The sequence below is a fragment of the Lipotes vexillifer genome, unplaced genomic scaffold (assembly GCF_000442215.2).
Source record: "Lipotes vexillifer unplaced genomic scaffold, Lipotes_vexillifer_v1.1 scaffold877, whole genome shotgun sequence".
Lineage (NCBI taxonomy): Eukaryota > Metazoa > Chordata > Mammalia > Artiodactyla > Lipotidae > Lipotes > Lipotes vexillifer.
Genome location: NW_006792285.1, coordinates 700,694 through 722,893, shown reverse-complemented (window position 1 = coordinate 722,893; position 22,200 = coordinate 700,694). Strand labels below are relative to the sequence as shown.

Here is a 22,200-nt window from a genome sequence, read left to right as displayed (position 1 = left end):
TCCCCTTTTTCTTTACTAACAGAGCCCCTGATCTTAAACGGGGCTCTTGGATGCCCAGCAAAAAAGATGAAAGCAACCTGGGCCCTTGACAATTCTGCCAAGCTTACCATACTAGCTTGGCCTTTTACATGAGAAAAAGAAACTTCTTTCTTATTTAAGATGTTCTTAATAGGTAAGCATCCACAGGTAAGAAAACAGCCTGGAAGAAGTGACAATGGGATCTGCTACACTATGCAGCTTCCCTGATGAGTGATTCAAATCTTCATCCATTCACAACAGATAGGTTTTTAAGCCAGCTGTGCGTGGGAACGGGTGAGCAAAAGCTGACATGGTCCCTCTCTTGTAAGAGCTTCCAGTTTAGTGAGGGAGACCATCAAATAATTACACAAAAATACAAAACTTCCACTGTGCTAAGTGCCATCAAGAAGTCTGGGAGTGGGTGAGGAAGGACTTAATTAACTAGCAGAGAGAGGAGTGTTTGCAGAGGGTGGGGGCAGTATGTGAAGAGGCTCTAGGGTTGGAGGAAGCATGTAGCATGTAGAGAAGGTCAAAGGCTGGAGAGGAGAGAATGAGGAGAGCCCTGTGGTGGGAGTGGGGGCTGAAGAGGATGGGAACTGCCAAACGGAGACAGAATTAATCTTAATAGCCTCATGAAGCATCTAAGGATTTTAGCATGGAGGGGATAATCAGAGCCAGAACAGCAAAGTCACTTGGTTGCAGTGGTCTTTCAAAGGAGCAAAGGAGGAAAAGCAGGCAAAGACCAGGCAGTATGGTCCAAGTCTCTGCCTGGCAAACGATTTTCTATTTATTACCCAGAGGATGAGTTGGGACTGGTCCAGCTGTGACTGCTGGAGGTCTACTCCTGAGTGTTACAAGGACTGGAAAAACCTGTCTTCTTCAGATCTGGCAGTCCACCTTGATTTAATTCACATGTACTGGCAGATTCCTTCCACTTGCCCTTCCTGAACACAGACTTCTTTTCTTCCGCCCCACCCCCCAATCTTCCCTTTCCTTAACTTTTCTGCCTGCCTTGAGGTGCCCAGAATTTATTTTAGATTTCCCTATATATATGATATTAGTTTAATTAGCATTTACATGGTATTTTCCACACTGCAACCTCCCCCTCTCCCCTTTTCAGACAACTTTTTCCTGCCTCCAATTCTTTGGCTTGTGTTAATTATATCTGGGAATGATGTCTGTTATGATACTCTTTGTGCCATAAATATATACCTCATTCTCCCTGCCTAACTTGTACACTTGAGAGCTGGTATCATGATACTTCTTTGTAACACAGAACTGTCTTTTATACAAAAAGCATTTAATATATTTATATTCTGAGTGAATAAATAGTGGCTTATGGAAAAGAGGTCATGTGATAATGCTGTTCACTATGGATTATCCATCACAAAAGAAACCAGGGTTAATTTGGCAAACTGAAATTCACAGATAAACCAAAACATGTCCTTTAACCATAGTCTCAACTATCCCCCTGGCTATTTCTCTTACCAAAACTACTAATTAGCCAAAGAGGCTTACTTACAGGTATTTCTTTTCCTCATCCCTCTAGTTGCTGAACTAAAACACAAGTCGGTAGGATGGAGAAGAGGGGACATAAAAGACGTGGATGACACACAGAACTAGGTGACCAGGTCCCAAAGGATTCTGGAAAATTTGCTGCCCCTGCCTTGGGGACCAGATGAAAATACAAACTCCTTTTTGGTGGGGGTGGAGAGGGTTAGATGGACATAATTATTCACTTAATTATTTTTTAAGAAAAAAGTTCTGATTCTGATCTTAGTACATTAATCAAATTCACTTTCAAGCTGAAAACTCTCAGAGAAACTGAAGATAATGTGCTACTGAAGGTTGTGAACATTTCTTTCATAACACCTTATTTAAAATTTTTAGATAGATGAAATAGACTCATTACCTGAGCTCCTGCTTCTAAGACTATTTTAATGTAAATTGCCTTAAGCTCATCAACTGATTGTTCATAACAGCCTTTTCATAAAGAATGCCAGTGCCTGCCTGATTGGCTTTTGTTTGCATCTCTGACCAAAGGTTCTGGAATAGGCAGATGATTTCTTTACTAATGAGAAATAACAGTCATAACGATGCTACAAACCAAGAACAGGTGTGTGATATTTGAAAAGAGATGGTGGTGGTAAAATTCCGAGAACTAGGCAAAGCTTAAGAGAAAGAAGAGAGAAAGGAAATAGGGCGTTGATTACTGGGACAATATACAGATTCCCTGTTAATTTCATAAAAATTAGTTCTTTATTGAATTTGAAAGGATGATACTGTTGGTGTCATTCCTGGTTTCATTCTTTGAGATAGGTAACTTGTTCATATGATTCACAAATCAAGTAACATAAGAAAGCAAAAAAGTCTTCACTGTATCTCTGCTCCCACTTGCCCCACCCACACCTCCCATAATCACTTTCATTAACTTCTTGTGTCTTTTTCTAGAGTTTCTTCATACAGATACTAGCAAATATGAATATATATTATTATTTTTCCTCTTTCTTACCCCAAAGGTAGCCTACTACATTCTGGTTCTGACTTGAAGGGTTTTCCACGTCAGCTCCTAACTTCAGCATTGCTTTACAGCTGCAGAATACTCCACTGCAGAGGTATGGCATTTACCCAAGCCTCTACTGATAGATTTTGGGTGGTTCCAGTCTATCTATAGAATAAACACTAATTTTTTAGTGTTTTGGGGGATTGCTGGATATTATGGGTTCAATTGTTTCCCCCCATAAAAGGTTATGTTGGGGTCCTAATCCTCAGTACCTTAGGATGTAACCTTAATTGGAAATAGCGTCACTGTAGATGTAATTAGCTAAGATAAGGCCACACTGGGATAGGGCGGACCCCTAATCCAGTAGGACTGGTGCCCTTATAAGATGATGGCCATGTGAAGACAGACAGGGAGAAAGAACATGTTGTAAAGACAGAGGAAGAGATCGGAGTTATGCAGTTGCAAGCCAAGGACCAGCAAAGATTGCCAACAAACCATCAAAAGCTAGGAAGAGACAAAAGAAGGATTCCCCTAAGGTTTCAGAGGGAACATAACCCCAATAATGTCCTGATTTCAGACTCCCAGTCTCCAGAACAGTGAGCCAATACATTTCTGTTAGTTTAAGCCACCCCATTTGTGGTACTTTGTTATAGTAGCCCCAGGAAACTAATACACTAGGTCAGAGGGTAAAACATTTATAATTTTGATAGCTGTTGACAAATTACCCACTGCCCCATAAGGATTGTTCCAAGTACACTGCTACCGTCAAAATATGAGAATGCCTGCTTTCCCACAGCCTCACAAAAGTGTATCACCAAACTTCTGGGTTTGTGCCAATCAGATAGGTGATTTTAATGTGAATTTCTCTTAGCATGATGAATTTAAGCATCTTTTCATTTGTTAAAAGGCCATTTGTATTTCCTTTCCTGTGAAATGTCTTTTCCATATTCTTAATCCATTTTTTTGGACTGATCATCTCTTTTTTTTTTTTTAACCTTATCAATTTCTAGGAGCTCTTTATATATTACAGAGATTAGTCACCTGTCTATGATATAAGTGAAACTATTTCTACCAGTCTGTCATTAGTCCTTTTAACTTTGTTTCTGATGGTTTTTTTGGCCACACAGACATTTTTTTGATACTGACAGGTTTGCTGGCACTGCTCCAAGTACTGGATCAATAAAGTACTTAACACAGTTAGGTTCACAATATGTGTGATGAAAAATAAAGTTTATAGAGCACTCACACGCAACTCAAGGATATATGGCAAGATTCCTGGAACAACCTCACTGCGTCAGATACTATTTACTGGATTTCTCTCAGTGGGGACTAACTGGACCATGAAGACAGAAATGGATTAGGGTTAAAGGAAATGCTGAGGGGAAAACATCGGAAAGAGAGCATAAAACATACAATCACTGGAAATGGCTCAATAAACTTGAAGTTATTGTTGAATGGCACTAACACTGTAAAAAAAAAAAATCAAAGGTGAAGATACGTGCTGCTTAAAAAAATTCTTCTCAAAACCTGAATTCATAAAGATCATGTTTTAAAATATGAAATTATTCTGTGCGTAACAAAGAGCTCTGCTGTAAATAATTTTAAATAGCATTTCCCAGTGGGAAACGACAGCAGATTTAGAATCAAAGCTTAAGTACAAATCCTAAGTCAACCTTTGAGAGAGACATGCACCTGTTGTGAGCCACAAGCTACCTGAGTCTCAATTCCATCACCTGCATCACAGAAGTAATTCACATCTACCCCACCCTAAAGCTGCTGGGCTAGAGCAGGTGTGAAAGTGCTTAAGCCTTAAAATGCTAAATAATTAGAAGCCATCCGGCTATCCAAGAAGAGGAGTTGAATTCAACTTTTTTGAAACCCAACTATTACATGATAAAATGATTCCCATACAACTTACTTAAGACTCCAGAGGAGGTTTGTAGCAGATTTTAGAGGGAATTAACATAATTGAAATTATGGTGCCCTAAACATGTGGTGAAAATAATAAAAGGATTGAGAGCTGAAAGTTATACATAAGGAGTGCTTTGGTATGTTTTAGCTCCTGGGCCCTCCTTTATAATCCCAACCTTTTTTTTTTTTTATAACTTTGTTGAGGGATCATTGACAAATAGAATGCATATATTTAAAGTCTACAACGTGATGATTTGATATACATATACTCTACACTGTAGAATGATTACTGAGATCAAGATAATTAACACATCCACCACCTGACATAGTTAACCATTTTTTTTTGTTTTTTTGTTTGTTTTTTTGTGTGTGTGGTGATTGTGGTGAGAGTGCCTAGGATACTCTCTAAACTACTTTTGAGTTACAATACTGGACTATTAGCTACAGTCACCCACACTGTACATTAGAGCCTCAGAACTTGTTCTTTTTTTAAGTGAAAATCTATACCCTTTGACCTAAAATCCCAACCTTCTGAGCTGATAACTCGCACATGGCTTATGGCCTCTAGGTTAAAGGCTAATGAATTAAATATCTTAATGCTCCTATTTTTCACCACCCATCCAAATTAAGATACCTATACAACTACTATTATTTACCCTGAACAATAAGGTGGACACTTTTTATTGTATGCTTCTAGCTTTTAATTTAATTTTAATTAATTTAACTTTTAATTCCAGTTTCTCTTAAATAAAAAAGAGGTGAATGAATTAATAGGGACTCTTCTGCTTCCTGACCAATTCACACCGCAGCCTAATTCTACACTAGACGAGGGCTAAAAATAATCCTGCACAGCCTTCCCTCTACTCCATCATCTCGTTTTTATTAAACAACATATGTAAAATGTTCATACCAGATTTTTTAAAAAGCAGACACTGTGTTATATACTGCCTATCCCTCTCACTTGTCAAATTTTTACTTTTCAGAATTCTTAAATTGAAAAATGTGGGAATGAAGCCAAAAATATCCATCAAAAAATAGCACCTTCAGGAACTTACAGATGGAATCAGAAGGTGGGCTGTCCTAGTGCTGCTGCCTCCACTGCATCTCCTCCTCACACTGCCCCAATGCCCCACACCCCCTGACAGTGAATGCTGCCTGCCAAGCCCTGACAACCAGCTAAGGACTAACGGTTCACAGGATTTGGCTGTGTTCCCTAAGCTGTACCCAGACATGCAAAATTAGACATATACTCGTTCAGTGGACAGATTTTAGGGAAGACCTCTTATAGGCAAGGTATCTGGGTAATTAAAAAAGGACCATGACACAGTTGGTGCTCTCTAGAAGCTCACAATCTGGGTTGGACAGCAGGGCACATTCCTAAGAAACCAATCAAAAGACGAAGCCAAAACAGCCACTAGGCAGCTTAACACTGTTGTGGGACATGAGGAATTATGTGCTGTGCACTGCTGTCCATTCCATGGACTTGGCCTTAGCATCACATGCCACTATCTCCTCCCAGCCAAGGACACAGTATGGTATGTGGGTTTACTCAGGCAAAGCCGTCTAGAAAATGGCCTTCCTAGTTCATTAAGGTGAGGAGAAAAGCAAAAAAGTTGTAAGTTTAAGAGCAACTTAAGGAGGGTGCCATCTACATGGAAAATGGATTGGCAGTGTGACGCTGGTAAAAAGCCTTGGCAACCTTCTAGAGACAGACACTGCTAGCTCTGGGGAGCAACAACATGTGAGGCCAGTAAGACTGTCATCACCTTGGGACCTGTGTTAGTTTGAGCCTTTTATCATGGTAGCTGAGGCACGTCGGAGATCTCATCTGATGGGGAGTCAACCAGGTCTGTCCCACCCCTGTGTCTGGAGAGCTGAACAGCTTCTTCTGCATTTTACCACTTTTAACAACATATATCTCCAATTCTAAAATGTGATGATTAAGGGTCTTTTTTTTTTTTAGTGTTTACTTATTTAAGTACCGGCAAGAACGTGGGGAAACAATGATTTGAGCTTAACCAATATTGTTATATGTTCAGTAGTACTCTCATTATCGATCAGAAAAGAGCTGTTTTATAGTTTGCCCTTTAAATATATAACTTTAAAATTTTGAATACTTTTCAAGTACAGCTTTAGTAGCATACACTTAGGGGTAGAACACAAGCCATCTTATATTTTTCCACATTGGATTCAATTTTTCCATACCATACAGATCATTTTCTCCTCTCACTGTATCTCCCTACTCTCAGCATCAAGCTAATTCCTTAGCAGTGGAGAGGGAAACAAACATTGAAGAACTTGTGATTCTACAGAGACAAAAGAATAGGGGAGTTATCTATCCTGAAAAAAATCCATAAATTTTTAATTTTCCAATTGTGACAGGATTGGGGATGTAATCTAGACTGTCAAACCTTTTTTCTCCTTCAACAGCACTTCTTGAGAATGGGAGAGCTTTGGAAGCCTCTATTCTAAAAAAGCCTCCTAACTCCTCCCAGGATCTGGTTGTCAATGCAAATAGTTGACAGCTATGCCAACCTTACAGCTCCCATTGTGAAACAATATCACTTTTATGATGGAGTAAGACATAAAAAGGTGTGACAGGTGGAAGATAAGGAGTAGAGGAAAACAAGAGAAATTATGTAGAAAGGTAACGGAGAAAAATTCTACAGCAGAGGAAGGAGCACAAGATCTGTTGAATGCATGGTCCCCCTCTTAGGTTATCATAAAGGTAACCCTGGGCTTTTGTGTGAGCCAGCACATTTCAATGCAAATTTTAATTCTGCAGAGACCACGCCTACCGTGCTTTCCAGGCCCTGCCTGCTCCGGTCCCTGCCACCCCACCTTCCCCGTTTGCTGGTGCCTTGGGAACCCTCTATTTTGTCCTACGCCTTTCTTGGCTGCTCTGTCTCCTTAATGTTCAACATTCAGACTGTAAGTGTCCATCATTATTAGCTATCCTCTTAGGAAATTTCCTTCACAAATTTGAGCTTCTAAGGCCTTTCAAACACATCTTGGTAATTCACTGGATATTTTTTATTTTAAGCTTTCTTTTCTACCTTTAGTCAGCTTAGAAAAAAAAAATCCTCTTTTTAAATTGCCTATTTATTATTAGCCTTTGTTTTTTCCCCTCGAAGAACAGCAGTTTCTTCTGCCCCTTTTCCAGTGTGTTAATGCACATGTAGAGATTCACATATAGAATGGAAACTGTGACACTTACCACATTAATAGGGGGTCTTTTGAAGTAAAATGGTAGCTTCTCTGTTACAGTTATGCAGACTAAATCCACATCTAAATGTGTACAAGCAACCTGTCAAGAAGAAAAAAACAGGTAAAGCCAAAAGGAAAATTGGCACATATTAAGAATGGGGTAGGGTCAAACGTGATACAAAGAAATGTAAATAGATATGGCTCACTCCATAGGCATTACATGGTTCTGCGTTCAAATACATCTGTCCCTTTACAAAGTCAATGCTTAGCCATTCCTTCACATTTGGTTTGAATGGTTTAGCTGTAATCTAGCTGAAGCAGAGTGATATGTCTATAGATCATCTCAACAGATAGAGACCCTCTAATTCATGGTCAGCTACATAAGGACAGGTTGCTAAGAGAGGCTCAGTTTCTGGAAGGTTACTTCAGATTGTTCTAGAAAAAGGAAACTAACTGCTCTGAAATCCAAGAAAAAATAAATAAATAAGCCAAAAGGAATGTATGCATGGTCCACTTACTCCAGAAATTATTTATTTTTCTGCCAGTAATTGGCCCACGCCTGTGGCTCCTATCAGTCTATTGACTGGCTGAAGAAATACATGGCACTACCAATGGCATTTTGTTCAAATGCTAACAGAAACAGAGCATCTCCATAAATGGTCAAAGCAGAGCTGTTATAAATCAAATGACATTGAATGCATTTTTTTCAACTTTTAATTTCCCTTTCCTTTGTTCTCATTTTTGCTATTATTTGTTGATACTCTGCATTTACTTCCAAAAGAGATTTGAAGCTGCTTATAAAAAAAGACATGCAAGATAAAATAAATAGATAAGGAAACCAGGATAAAAGGAAAATCAGGGAAGGAACATAAAGCCAGGGAAAGGTTACTAGCGTAACAGTGCAGACCAAAAGACAGGGCTAGAAGCTGCATACCCAGCTCTCATTTTGCCATTATTTGATTTACAGCAATAAAAGAAATTGGCTGTTTTGTACTATGGCAAAAATAAGCCTTACTATCAATGCTGGTGTAATCAGGCTTGACAAACAAATCCAAGCTGCCAGGGTGGCTGTGCTGGCAAACTAACATCCGTGGCATGGACCAAGAGAAAGGGGTCAAGAGGGGGTGACAATGCCCCATAGGGTCAGCTCGACCTTCAGCAGTGACAGGAATGTCACATCTTATCCTTTCTCTTCAGAATCCCCACTTCAGTCGTTCCTACCCCCACCCCAGGGCTCCAGGAAGCAGGTAGTGATCAGAGGCTGCCTGGCTTTAAGACCGTCGTAGTAACTTAGTAAGCCTGGGAAGTAAGGCTGGTTTGGCAGAAACACTTGGCTCATAAAGAATCTGCCCCATCCCAACTGCTACAGCTGTCCAACTCATAAAAGAGTCATTGAAAATTTGATAAGAATGGATGAAGTAAAGGTCTGAATAGCAGATAAAACATAAAACACGCTCAGCTTCTGTTTGCCATTTTTAAACTACCAGATTGGCAAAGATCAAAAAGTTTAGCAATATACAGGTGACACAAAAATAAATAAACAGGGACTCACAGGGTCTTTAAATCAGTACAGGGTCTTGAAAAGCATTTCAGCAATAGGTATCAAAATTTTATAAGCACACATCAGCAAATTCCTATAAGTATAGGAATGTATCCTATAGAGACTAGAAATGCATTCTATAGCCATATACCTTACAAATGCTTGAGGATATTGGTGAAAGGACGGTCGCTGCAACACCAATCACAAAAGACTAGACACAACTAAACATCCCTCAATTTTACTTAAAAAAATTATGGCCCCTTTATGCAAGAGAATATGCTGACTCCTTAAACGGAATGAGGTACCTCTCTAGTGGATATTATGGAACCATCTCCGAGATATAATGCCAGGTGAAAAAACCATGGTATTAGGAAGGAAGGAAGGAAGGAAGGAAGGAGAGGAAGAGGAGAATGAAAGAAGGAAGGAAGGACTGGGTAAAAATACTTCTGAAAAGAAATACAAGAACTGCTAGCAGTGGTTGCCTCTGGAGAAAAGGGAGAGGGCGCTTTGGGTGGGAGGAAGGTGTACTTTTCAGTGCATACCTCTTTGCACTGTTTCAATTCATTATTACAAACACAAATTATTTTTCATTTCAAAAAGCTGATTCATTTCTTAAAAGCCTGTTAAACATTCTTCCCCAGAGTAAAGCTAAATTAGGTTACCTTTTTATTTATGTATTGCTTTTTTCCCTCTTTTACATAACAGTAGCTAATTAAAAAATATCCCTTGTGTTGGTTTAAGTACATGTATTATAATAAACTTTCAGTTACAAAGGATGGCTCCACTTGGCTCCCTCTGACACCTCAGACTTAAAATGTTTCAAACCGAATTCTTTTGTTATTTAGCTTTCTATTAATCCAAATGTTCAACTGATACATTTAGATAACTATAAAATATGAGCTAATGTTCACACTATAATGAAATGCTTTCTAAATCATTAAAAAGATTAAATTACGTCCAAATATATTTGTGGTTAAGAATTTGATTATAGTGGTTTTGGCAGGTTGTACATGAATTCATATTAATTGTTCTTAACCTTTTCTTTGGCCAAGGATTCCTATGAGGATTTAAGGAAGGTATTCCCCAAACCGCACATATACACACATACATTTATCTTTGATTTTACGGAACAAACGGAATAAGAGAAGGGGGTTCAGTCTCCCCCAACTCCCCTTCATGTATGTCAGGTTAGTACATTCTAATATTTTATTCAAGGGAGAGCCAGGCTTGCCCAGGGAAAAAAGAGATGCCTGTAAATGGGGCCTCCCAAACTAAACTGTTAAAAAAAACCTCCCTGAAGAATTTATTTAAAATGGAGATTACCAGGCCCTACTCTCAGCAGTAAATTCAGTAAGCAGGGTCTAATAACCTGCGTTTTAACAAATTTTCCTGGGAAATCTGACACCAGTGGAGCCAGAGCACACCTTAAGAAAAACTGCCTTGAAAGATATGCCCTTTCAGTAGCCTCAGGTGTTAGCAGCATATACTACAATAATGCTCTGCAAAGAGTAAGGCATGGATTTTGGAAGCAGGAAGAAAACAGAACTTCTATTTTCATTTATTTTTAATTCCTTCCCTTAAAATGTTTTGTTCAGTGTGTGTATATTATTTCATAAAGCACACTGATATAATGGAGCATGCAAATAATTTTTTATTGGAGTATAATTGCTTTACAATGGTTTGTTAGTTTCTGCTTTATAACAAAGTGAATTAGTTATACATACACATATGTTCCCATATCTCTTCCCTCTTGCGTCTCCCTCCCTCCCTCCTTCCCTATCCCACCCTTCTAACTGGTCACAAAGCACTGAGCTGATCTCCCTGTGCTATGCGACTGCTTCCCACTAGCTATCTATTTTACATTTGGTACTGTATATATGTCCATGTCACTCTCTTTGTCCCAGCTCACCCTTCCCCCTCCCCATGTCAAGTCCATTCTCTAGTAGGTCTGCGTCTTTATTCCCATCTTGCCCCTAGGTTCTTCATGACTTTTTTCTTTTTTAGATTCCATATATATGTGTCAGCATACGGTATTTGTTTTTCTCCTTCTGACTTATTTCACTCTGTATGACAGACTCTAGGTCCATCGCCCTCACTACAAATAACTCAATTTTGTTTCTTTTTATGGCTGAGTAATATTCCATTGTATATATGTGCCACATCTTCTTTATCCATTCATCTGTCGATGGACACTTAGGTTGCTTCCATGTCCTGGCTATTGTAAATAGAGCTGCAATGAACATTGTGGTACATGACTCTTTTTGAATTATGGTTTTCTCAGGGTATATGCCCAGTAGTGGGATTGCTGGGTCATATGGTAGTTCTATTTTTAGTTTTTTAAGGAACCTCCATACTGTTCTCCATAGTGGCTGTATCAATTTACATTCCCACCAACAGTGCAAAAGTGTTCCCTTTTCTCCACATCCTCTCCAGCATTTATTGTTTCTAGATTTTTTGATGATGGCCATTCTGACCGGTGTGAGATGATATCTCATTGTAGTTTTGATCTGCATTTCTCTAATGATTAATGATGTTGAGCATTCTTTCATGTGTTTGTTGCCAATCTGTGTATCTTCTTTTGAGAAATGTCTATTTAGGTCTTCTGCCCATTTTTAGATTGGGTTCTTTGTTTTTTTGATATTGAGCTGCATGACCTGCTTGTAAATTTTGGAGATGAATCCTTTGTCAGTTGCTTCATTTGCAAATATTTTCTCCCATTCTGAGGGTTATCTTTTTGTCTTGTTTACGGTTTCCTTTGCTGTGCAAAAGCTTTTAAGTTTCATTAGGTCCCATTTGTTTATTTTTGTTTTTATGTCCATTTCTCTAGGAGGTGGGTCAAAAACGATCTTGTTGCGATTTATGTCATAGAGTGTTCTGCCTATGTTTGCCCCTAAGAGTTTGATAGTGTTTGGCCTTACATTTAGGTCTTTAATCCATTTTGAGTGTATTTTTGTGTACGGTGTTAGGGAGTGTTCTAATTTCATTCTTTTACATGTAGCTGTCCAGTTTTCCCAGCACCACTTATTGAAGAGGCTGTCTTTTCTCCATTGTATATTCTTGCCTCCTTTACCAAAGATAAGGTGACCATATGTGTGTGGGTTTATCTCTGGGCTTTCTATCCTGTTCCACTGATCTATATTTCTGTTTTTGTGCCAGTACAATACTGTTTTGATTACTGTAGCTTTGTACTGTAGTCTGAAGTCTGGGAGCCTGATTCCTCCAGCTCCATTTTTCTTTCTCAAGATTGCTTTGGCTATTTGGGGTCTTTTGTGTTTCCATACAAATTATGAAATTACATGCAAATAATTTAAAAGACAATAAACATACACATATTGGGGATGTCGGATCACTATTTTTTTAAATTGATACAGTACACACTCAAGGTAGTTTGGAGACCATTGGACTAAATAACCTGAATTCTCCTCACCCTGTCTTGTCCTGAATGGGAGTAACAATGGAAAAGAATATGAAGAAGAATATATATGTCTATAACTGATTCACTTTGCTGTACAGAAGAAATTAACATAACATTGTAAATCAACTGTACTTCAATAGAATTTTTTTTTTAAATCCTAAATGGGAATAACTAACTCAGAAGCTCCTGAAACTTCTATGTATCTCTCTCTGCCACATTCCACCGCCACCCCCATCCTAAGAAGCCCCAGCCAATGGAGTCTGCTTACAGCCTTTCATCTTTGCCTTATCCCCTGGGGTAACTATGGAGAAAAAGGATTTATCTATGAGATATCTTCCAGATACTCTGAGTGGAAAAGAGTATGTTATTTCCCATGGAAACAACTCTATGTAAAGTGGTTAGATTTTACACTACTAATTGTTAACATATGTGTATAGGAATGCTTTTATAACTCATTTTGGAGACCTTAGTGACAGAATATCATATCTACGGACACTTGTTTACATTCTAGATAATCAACTTACAAACCAAATAAAATCACTTAACAGAACATAACATGTTAAGCAACAAACTGCTTGCATTTGACCCAATTCCAAACCATGATATGCTTACAAAAGCTTTATAATTAAAAGAAAAAAGTCTTTTTAAATTGATTTTCTATATAAAACAGGGAGAGTGTCAACTTCAACTGAATCTTAAAGGATGGGTAAGATTTGGAAAGATAAGATGTTCTGATTTTAAAAACTGTGTTCTCTGCAGTCAATTCCAAACAAATACTGTGTCAATTATTTACAGCTTTCTTCCATCTTCCAGAATATTTCTGACTGTTCCATCCATCATCATGAATTATGTGTTCACAGTTTTGAATTAAAACTTGTGAATAATCTGAGAAAAATAAGTAATAAGATAAATTCACTAAATCAAATTATAATGTATTCTAAGACTCCAAAGTCCTATCTCTATGACATAACTACCTTAAGTTTAGAGCAAATCACTGAGCCTAAGTCTCAGTTTTCTCTTCTACAAAATGGGGATAATAATAGGCCTTTGTCCCAATTATCCCCAGGATTGTTGTTTTCTCTAATCACCAGTAAATGGCTATGGAAATTTTAAGTTGTATGCTCTTCAAAATCCATTCGAAAAACAAGTGTACAATAAAAAACTGGGTACACTACCAACTTTTAGTCTACAGTATAACTGAGTTGTTAATATTTAATAACAAAACTAAATTGCTGTTTAACAAATTTGGACATATCCATGGTCCATCTTAGGGTTTCAGCACTGAATCAGAACCCCTGTGGAACTTAAAAAAAAGATACCCAAACTCAACCCCAAACCTATTGGATCAGAATCTCCAACAGTGGAGATCTGAATGTGCCTGATTTTAAAAGGTTCCACAGGGGTCTCTGATGACTTAGAACTACTCAATCCTACTCCCCTTTTTTCTGAAATGAAATTCTTGAGAATTACTATAATGGGGCATTTTAGAAAAGGAGTCACCAAAAAACGGGAATTCATAGATAACTTGTACTGTTTCTCTGCATTAATACAGTAAGTCCCCTACATACAAACCTTCAAATTATGAACTTTCAAAGATGCAAACGTGCCCCTGTATGCCAGCTGTTGTACTGTACTACTGTACTTTTCAAGGTACTGTACTGTAAGATTAAAAATGTTTTTATTTTTTGTGTTTGTTAGTTTTTAATGTATTATTTGTGTGAAAAGCATTATAAATCTATTACAGTACAGTACTATATAGCCGATTGTGTTAGTTGGGTACCTAGGCTAACTTTGTTGGACTTACAAACAAATTGGACTTACGAATGAGCTCTTGGAACGGAGCTCATTCGTATATAGGGTACTTACTGTATAAACAATTAAGAAATGTTAATGTGCCTTGAAAACGAAATTTGCCATACACAAGTCTCCTTAGTCAGCAACTCCATCTACTGGATAAACTTAGGGAAACTCTTATAATTTTAGAATGGACTTTGCTTAAAAACAAATTATGCTGTAAAATTAAAACATCAAAGACCAGTGCTTTCTTTCCCCCTCAATAATATCCCTTTAGTGGATACACTTTTGGTAGATGGCTACCTAAATAAACACAACATTCCGAACTTCCTAAAAGGAGCTATACCTCACTTTACACAGTAAAACATATTCCTGAAAAACTATATTACAGTTGATTTTTTCTGTTCTGTGATCACTTACAATGCCCAGTGTGTTCTGTCTCAAGTTGACAAAATGACCATACACATTAAGCAATTTTCCCTCCTGAAAAGTCATAGAGATGGCCATTTGAAAAGGACAAAAGAAATTAAATTCATAAAGGTACTCTTATACAAAAAGGAATAGTATCAGCAGATGGTTGATTCTGAAGGATTTCTAGAAGACCAAAGGCTGACATGATCATGCTGGCATATGGACCACACCTCAGAGCACACAAAAGGGAAAGCTAAAACAGAGAAGGGATCTTTTATGCCACAGTAGAACCTTGCTCCCTTCTTCTGTCACAGGCAGCAGCAAATAGTAAGAAGGGCAGATACTGAAGCGCTTTTAGAGCTAGAAAGAGATGGACCATCATTTACCTAAGAGAAGTTTCAAATGAATGAATGAAGCAGAGATAAAGAAACAGAAGAAAACTTGATGGACTCTTTTAATCTCAGCCCATCAAATATCTAGCAGAATAAATAAAACAAAACAAAATATGTCACCCAAATACACCCTTGTGCAATTCCAGAACACCAAGTATAAATGAAAAATCCTCAAAGTTTTCAGATGAGATGATACAGGTCACCTACAAAGGTATAACATCAGACTTCTTATATAAAATAATGAGTACTATTTTCTTTTACTATCTGTTACTTACATGAAAAAGTTTCTCTGTCTTTGGAAAAACTGCAATGATATCATACAGCCGGACTCTTGAAGAAGTTGCTCTCTAGTAATATAAAAAGAACGTTACCATACATATGCAACAACAAATGCATATGGAATTCTGACTAGTGTCCTGGCTGCACTTATATTTCAATTGTGCTACACTTCTAATATGCCACTGACATTTCTGCTTTGCTTTGTATGTTGTCAGAAAAGACCTCCTCAGCACATGAGACTCCAGATACCAACTTCCATCCCACCAAGGAGGAAGGAATCATCCCCCTTCCTTCCTTCCCACATTGTTATGCTTTAACTGTGTACCAAACATTTTGTTTGAGATAGAAAAATCAAATTAGATAGCTGCTGCTCTTACAAGCTAGTGGAGGAGCTTGCCAGAAATTTACTGAGCACCTGCTGTGTGTGGGGCACTGGGGATACAAAATCATTTAAGGCATATGTCTGCTCTCAGTGGAACTCACCATTTTTTGGTAAGACAAGGAATACACGTGACTAAGTGTGATGTGATTAGGTTCACAATGAGAATACTGTTAAATACAAATTAAACTGCTAAGCATGCAAGAAAATACCCGAAAGTCCTAAGACAGAAGAAGAGGAATTTATCCGTTAAAGATTGTTTATAAAAGAAAGTCTCAAACTTATATGTATATGCATGTGAAAAGGCTGGAAAAATATATATTCAAGAGTACAATCTCTGAGTGATGATATGTGATATTTCTTCTTTGCCTGCTGGCACCTTTTAAATTTTTTACCTCTTATTCTGTAAAAAGAAAAGGCATGATAAAAATTAGAGGAGGAAGGAGATAGGTTGAAGAGAAGCAGCAGGTACTGTGCTTGAGCAGGTAAGAAAACCTGCTGGGCAGATGTATACTGACACAGGGCAGGCTCCAGGCCTCAGAAAAAGTCAGGATACAGGACTCTTTGTCCTCTGCTTGCCCACTCCCATCTGGGATGTGGACAAATAGGGGCCACCAAGCTGTTCATGATGACAAGAGAAAATCAAACTCTTCGTGACCATAAAAAGTCAGCTCCATTTATGTCTTCCTGGGCTTAGAGAACCAGAATGCTGCCTGCAGTTGTATAAAATCCCAAAATTTGGCTTTCTGTAATTTCTTTAGCAATGCTAATGTTAGAAAGGAGGCCAGCCCTTCCTTGATTACTCCTGTTCTATGATAGAGGAGGCCACTCCAGCTAAAGATGAAACAGCTCACCTTCTCAGAGAACTCACTTTCTCTCTCCCTCACTGGATCCATCCCATCAGCACCAGGCATTCTCAAGTCTCCATCTAACAAAATCTAGACAGCAGGTTCTTATCCATCAGCTTCCCTATGCCTTCTGTTCCTCCACAGAAGCAAGTTTCTCAAGCAAAGTCAGCAGCACACACTGGCTGCATGTTCTTACGTCCCTATCATTTGTGGAAATGGCTTTTACTATGGCAACCAATGACCTCCACGTCATTAGGAGACTTGCCCATTCAACACGTTTTAGCCCTTCTCTGACTTGACTACTTAGGCACCTTGATGCTGCTGAGCCTTCTCACATTCCTCGTTGTCCACCTACTTCTCAGACAGTCCTGCCTCAGTCTCTAATCCTAGCTCATCCCTCATCCTTTACTCCACCATTAAATACCAAATTTCCTCAGGGCTCTGTCCTAGACCTTCTCTTCCCACATCATATTTTTACCAAGGAGTCTCATCCAGTCTCATGATTTCAATTACTCTCTACAGGGTGACCACTTCCAAATCAGTATCTTTAATTAGGGTCCCTCTTCTGAGGGCCACAACTTTTTTTCCAACCCCCCATTTGACAAGCTCCACTGGAACTCTCACAATAACCCATCATGTCTGAAACATGATGATCTAAACTTACTTCTCTTTCTATGTCCCATCTCAGGAAATGGTACCATCTACTTATCTGGCTGCTCAGGCCAAGGCAGGGAGTCATCACCTTCTATCCAATCAACAAATCCATCCAAATCCTGTCAATCCTCCCCTCTCCCCCAGCCCCAATGCCTCTTAAATCCCCTCCTTTATCCCTTCTAATCTATTCTCTGTAACGCAAACTTCATAATTGTACTCCCTTGGTTAAAACCTTCAAAGGCTTCTTCTAATTGCTCACCCAGACCCACCTCCCTAACCTCATCCCAGGATAGACAGCTCATCAGGCTCAACTCAACTGGCATTTCATTTTCCAGAATGCACCATGTTTCTTCTTGGATTCAGGACCTTGCATAATCCATCCTGTCTGTGGAATTCTCTGTGACACAGAATGTGTCACATTCTCACATTCTCTCCCTCACTTGGCACCTATAACACTGATTCTTCTGGCCCCTGTTTGAACATCAGCTTCTTCGGTGGGCCTCCTGTTGCACATTCCCAGGACATTCCTTATTTGCTACCTCCCACTTTTTAAACATTCCTCCCATTTTTATTTATTTTTTATTTTTTTGCAATACACGGGCCTCTCACTGTTGTGGCCTCTCCCATTGCGGAGCACAGGCTCCGGACGCGCAGGCTCAGCGGCCATGGCTCACAGGCCCAGCCGCTCCGTGGCATGTGGGATCCTCCCGGACCGGGGCACGAAACCGTGTCCCCTGCATTGGCAGGTGGACTCAACCACTGCGCCACCAGGGAAGCCCAAACAAATGGATTTTTTTTTTTCTTTTTCTTTTTTTTTTTTTTGCGGTATGCGGGCCTCTCACTGCTCTGGCCTCTCCCGTTGTGGAGCACAGGTTCCGGACGCGCAGGCCCAGCGGCCATGTATCACGGGCCCAGCCGCCCTGCAGCATGTGGGATCTTCCCCGACCGGGGCACGAACCCGTGTCCCCTGCATCAGCAGGCGGACTCCCAACCACTGCGCCACCAGGAAAGCCCCCCTCCCATTTTTAAAAGGATTGTGTCTCTATTATTCATAGCAATATCCCCAGTACCCACTTATGTCTACTTCATGTAAGTTCAATGAATACCACTTGCTGAAAGATTCTTTAATTGTGGTATTCTTATACATGTGCCATGAGTAGAAGAGATTCTGTTATACTATGTGAATTCTGAGGTAAGGAGAGCAGTCAAGTGTCACACACTGGGGGTCGGGGGAGATCTAAGAATGGGAGGAGTTGGAAAAACAACAGTATTCAGCACAAATCAATACAACTTACAAGGCCAAGAGAGAAGAAAAACAACTAACCTACCAAAACATTGCAGTGAGATGGATCCGAAACGATAATTGTCAGTCTAGTTAAAATCTTAATTGGTTTTGATTTTCCCTGTAATCAAAAAAACACAAAATAGAAATGACTGATTTTCCTCCTTAGCAGTGGAAAGTACTCATTAAAAGGTACTAACAATAAAAGATAGTGAAGATCAGTAAAACCTAGTCCTCACTCTCAAGGAATTTATAATACAGGCGTACCTAGTTTTATTGTGTTTTGCTTTGTTGTGCTTCACTGATATTGCATTTTTTACAAATCGAAGGTTGGTGGCAGCCCTGTGTTGAGCAAGTCTATTGGCGCCATTTTCCAAGAGCATTTGCTCACTTCATGTCTCTGTCATATTTTGGTATTTCTCCCAGTATTTCACACTTTTTCATTATTTTCATATTTGTTATGGTGATCTATGATCAATGCGAACCCGGGCCCTCGCAGTGGAAGTGTCGAGTGCTAATCACTGGACTGCCAGGGAATTCCCTGATCACTGATCTTTGATGGTACTATTTTAATTGTTTTCAGTGAAAAAAACCATACCCATATAAGACATCGAACTTAATCAACTGTTGAAATGACAACAAAGGATTCAGAATATTATATAAACTTAGTTGATAAAGCAGTGGCAGCGTATGAGAAGACTAACTCCAATTCTGAAAGATCTGCTGTGGGTAAAATACTATCAAACAGCGTTGCATGCTACAGAGAAATCATAGTGAAAGGAAGAGTCAATTCATGCAGCAAACTCACTGTTGTCTAATTTTAAGAAACTGCCGCAGCCACCCCAACCTTCAGAAACCACCACCCTGATCAGTCAGCAGCCTTCAGCACTGAGGCAAGACCCTCCACAGGCAAAAAGATTACAACTTGCTGAAGACTGAGACGACGGTGAGCAATAAAATATTTTAAAATTAAGGTATATACATTGATTTTTTTTTTAGACATAATGCTACTTCATACTTATTGAACTACAGTACAATGTAAGCGTAAATTTAATATGCACCAGGAAACCAAAACATTCGTGTGACTCGCTTTATTGTGGTGGTCTGGAACCAGACCTGCAATACCTTTGAGGTATACCTGTACAGCCAGAGAAAAAGAGATGTATATAATGTTTCTAGAAGAGCTGAGTCTTCATGGAAAGGTAAGACTGGTAGACAGAGGAAGGGGCAGTACAGATTAGAGAACCACATATATGACTGGGCATGTCTGAGCTGGATGAATAAGTACTATGTTTCTTAAACAAAACACTTACCTGTACAATTGGCAAAGTTGTAAAGAGTTCAGAAACAGCTACTGGTTTTTCAATTTCCTACAACAAAGAAGAATATTTTTTTTAAACAGCTAATTTCTGGCACTCAGAAACACTAAATAAGTTGTGTGTATGTGCATGTGTGTGTTTTTTAATGAAGAAAGCTAAAGCAGAGAAGCAGCTGAGAACATCAATGGATAGGAGGGATGAACAATAGTTTTTAGAATGAAACAACCTGTAAGGAACAGTTGTTGGCCTAAAGGGAGATATACATATTTACTAGTATGTTTGGGAGGGAAATCAATTAGTAATGAGTCCATGACAGTACAATAAAAGAGATTAAATATTGTGATTACAGTTTAATCAATAACAATGCACTTTTAAGAAGTTATTGAAAGTTACTTAACATCAAATCAACTTTAAGAATCCTTACACCATACCCTAGCACTTCACAAAAAACTATCATTTGTACAAATATGCATCAGCTCAACTATTAACATTAAAATAAGATAATGCACGAAGAGTGCTCGTCTGTAGCTTCAATATTACCAATATACACAAAATAACTATAAATGCTGGCTATTATTAACTTAAGAAATTGTATTTTACCTGTTTCTTTTCCTTAAATTCAACAACATGATTGATGGCAACAACTGAATAGCCCACTGAAAAGAAAAATTGAACATTCTTGTTAAATACAACAACTTCTTTTACACATAAGCTCATCCCAATTCATGTCAAGACTAGAAGGTAGTAAGAAGAATGGTTATGGGCTCTGGAGTCAGACGGCCCATTTTCAAATCTACGCATTACTATTTAGAAGTTACTTAACCTTAAGTTTCAAGTTCTTCGTCTGCCAAATGGTGATAATAACAGAACTCACCTTATACGACTGGCAGAATTCAATGAGATAACACACAAAGGATGTTTTAGAACAGTGGCTGGCACAGAGTCAGGGCTTTGTTTGACTTTGGTGGTGTATTATTAGCATTATACCAAAGACACTTTGCGCAACTCCTTTAAACCATCATTCTCCTTCGTGTCCTTTTGTTCATTTTCATCCCATCACATGTATACTTTTTCACCTTCATTCTTACTCGTTTCTTTCACTTTTTACCCTTTCTACTTCAAAGGCCCTTTTGCTAAGGAGAAATGTAGTAACGACTCCCTCACACCACTGTCCACATTTGAGCTATCCACCAAGGGACTGGAAAATCTTTGAAGCCAGGGCCTTGCTTTATCAGCCTCAACACAGCCCTGTTTTGGACATGTGGGCTATCAAAAACATGCCTAAATCATGACTCCAATCTTTAAGTTATTTAAACACCAATGGGAACAACAGGATATTAATATTAAAAGATAATGCATATTAATGCCAAAATAGTGGTCCCCCCTCTCGTTAGTTTGTCCAGTTTCCTTCTTTTCTTCCTCCCTCAATTATTTACTGAGCAACCGTTACTTAACAGGCCCTGCAGAAACCTCTTTATTTTTAACTCCCTCTATTCCCATAGGACATTTTACAGTCTAAGGAAAGAGACAGCAGTCGCAATTAACTCCAGTAATTAAAATGGGGGGTCTTAACTCTCAGAGCTTTTGCTTCCCTTGGATTCAAATATGAGTAACATTCTAGCATTTTGGCCATGCTGCTCCCCTCTCACTCTCCTAGTATGTCCTCCGCCCCCACCAACCCTCCCTCTACATAACATAATTCAAACACTCGCGACCCCATGTCCCTCCCTCACTTCTCGGACCCATAGGTGCACCAGCTTCCTGCATTTGAGGGTCAGAACACTGTCGTGAGACGCAGGAAGGGGCGATATTAAAAGCACTGACGTAGGAGACTACACTTGGAAGCCTTGGCTTCTGCCATCCATCAGCTGTGGGGCCCTATGCAAATTCCCCGCCCTGTCAGGGCCTCAGTTTCCTCAATTCGCAAGAAATAAGGAGCTAGACTGGGTAACAGTTCCCCAGGGCTTTCGAGTTTCCCGCGCCCAGGATCAGAGCGATACCGCGGGGGCCTCAACTTCCAGGGACAGCCAGGAGACCCCATGAGACGGGAGAGGCCCGCCCGGGTCCCTCTCGAGCGTGGCCTGACAGTCTGGGGGGACAGAGAGACTGGGCAGGCACCGCGGCCCGCGAAGCCGGGGAGACTCACAGTGAGCAGCATTCTCCACTAGCCCGCGCAGCGCCTTCAGGTCGGAACCCGCCCGCAGGTCCAGATCCGCAAACGCCGCCATTCCGAAGTCACGTGACGGCC

At 39.4% G+C, this 22,200-nt stretch overlaps 1 protein-coding gene across 1 annotated transcript in view; it reads right to left on the bottom strand.

Annotated features, from left to right (window-relative positions):
- RPP30 (ribonuclease P/MRP subunit p30) overlaps positions 1 to 22,200 on the bottom strand; it is a 28,083-nt gene extending 5,883 nt beyond the window's left edge. The window contains exons 1-6 of the mRNA XM_007465476.1: positions 22,099 to 22,200; positions 20,553 to 20,608; positions 19,947 to 20,003; positions 18,680 to 18,754; positions 15,467 to 15,538; positions 7,650 to 7,739 (exon numbers count right to left, since the gene is read on the bottom strand). Of these exons, the coding sequence (XP_007465538.1) occupies positions 7,650 to 7,739; positions 15,467 to 15,538; positions 18,680 to 18,754; positions 19,947 to 20,003; positions 20,553 to 20,608; positions 22,099 to 22,180 (432 nt within the window). The 5' untranslated portion in view covers positions 22,181 to 22,200. The remainder of the gene's footprint in view (positions 1 to 7,649; positions 7,740 to 15,466; positions 15,539 to 18,679; positions 18,755 to 19,946; positions 20,004 to 20,552; positions 20,609 to 22,098) is intronic.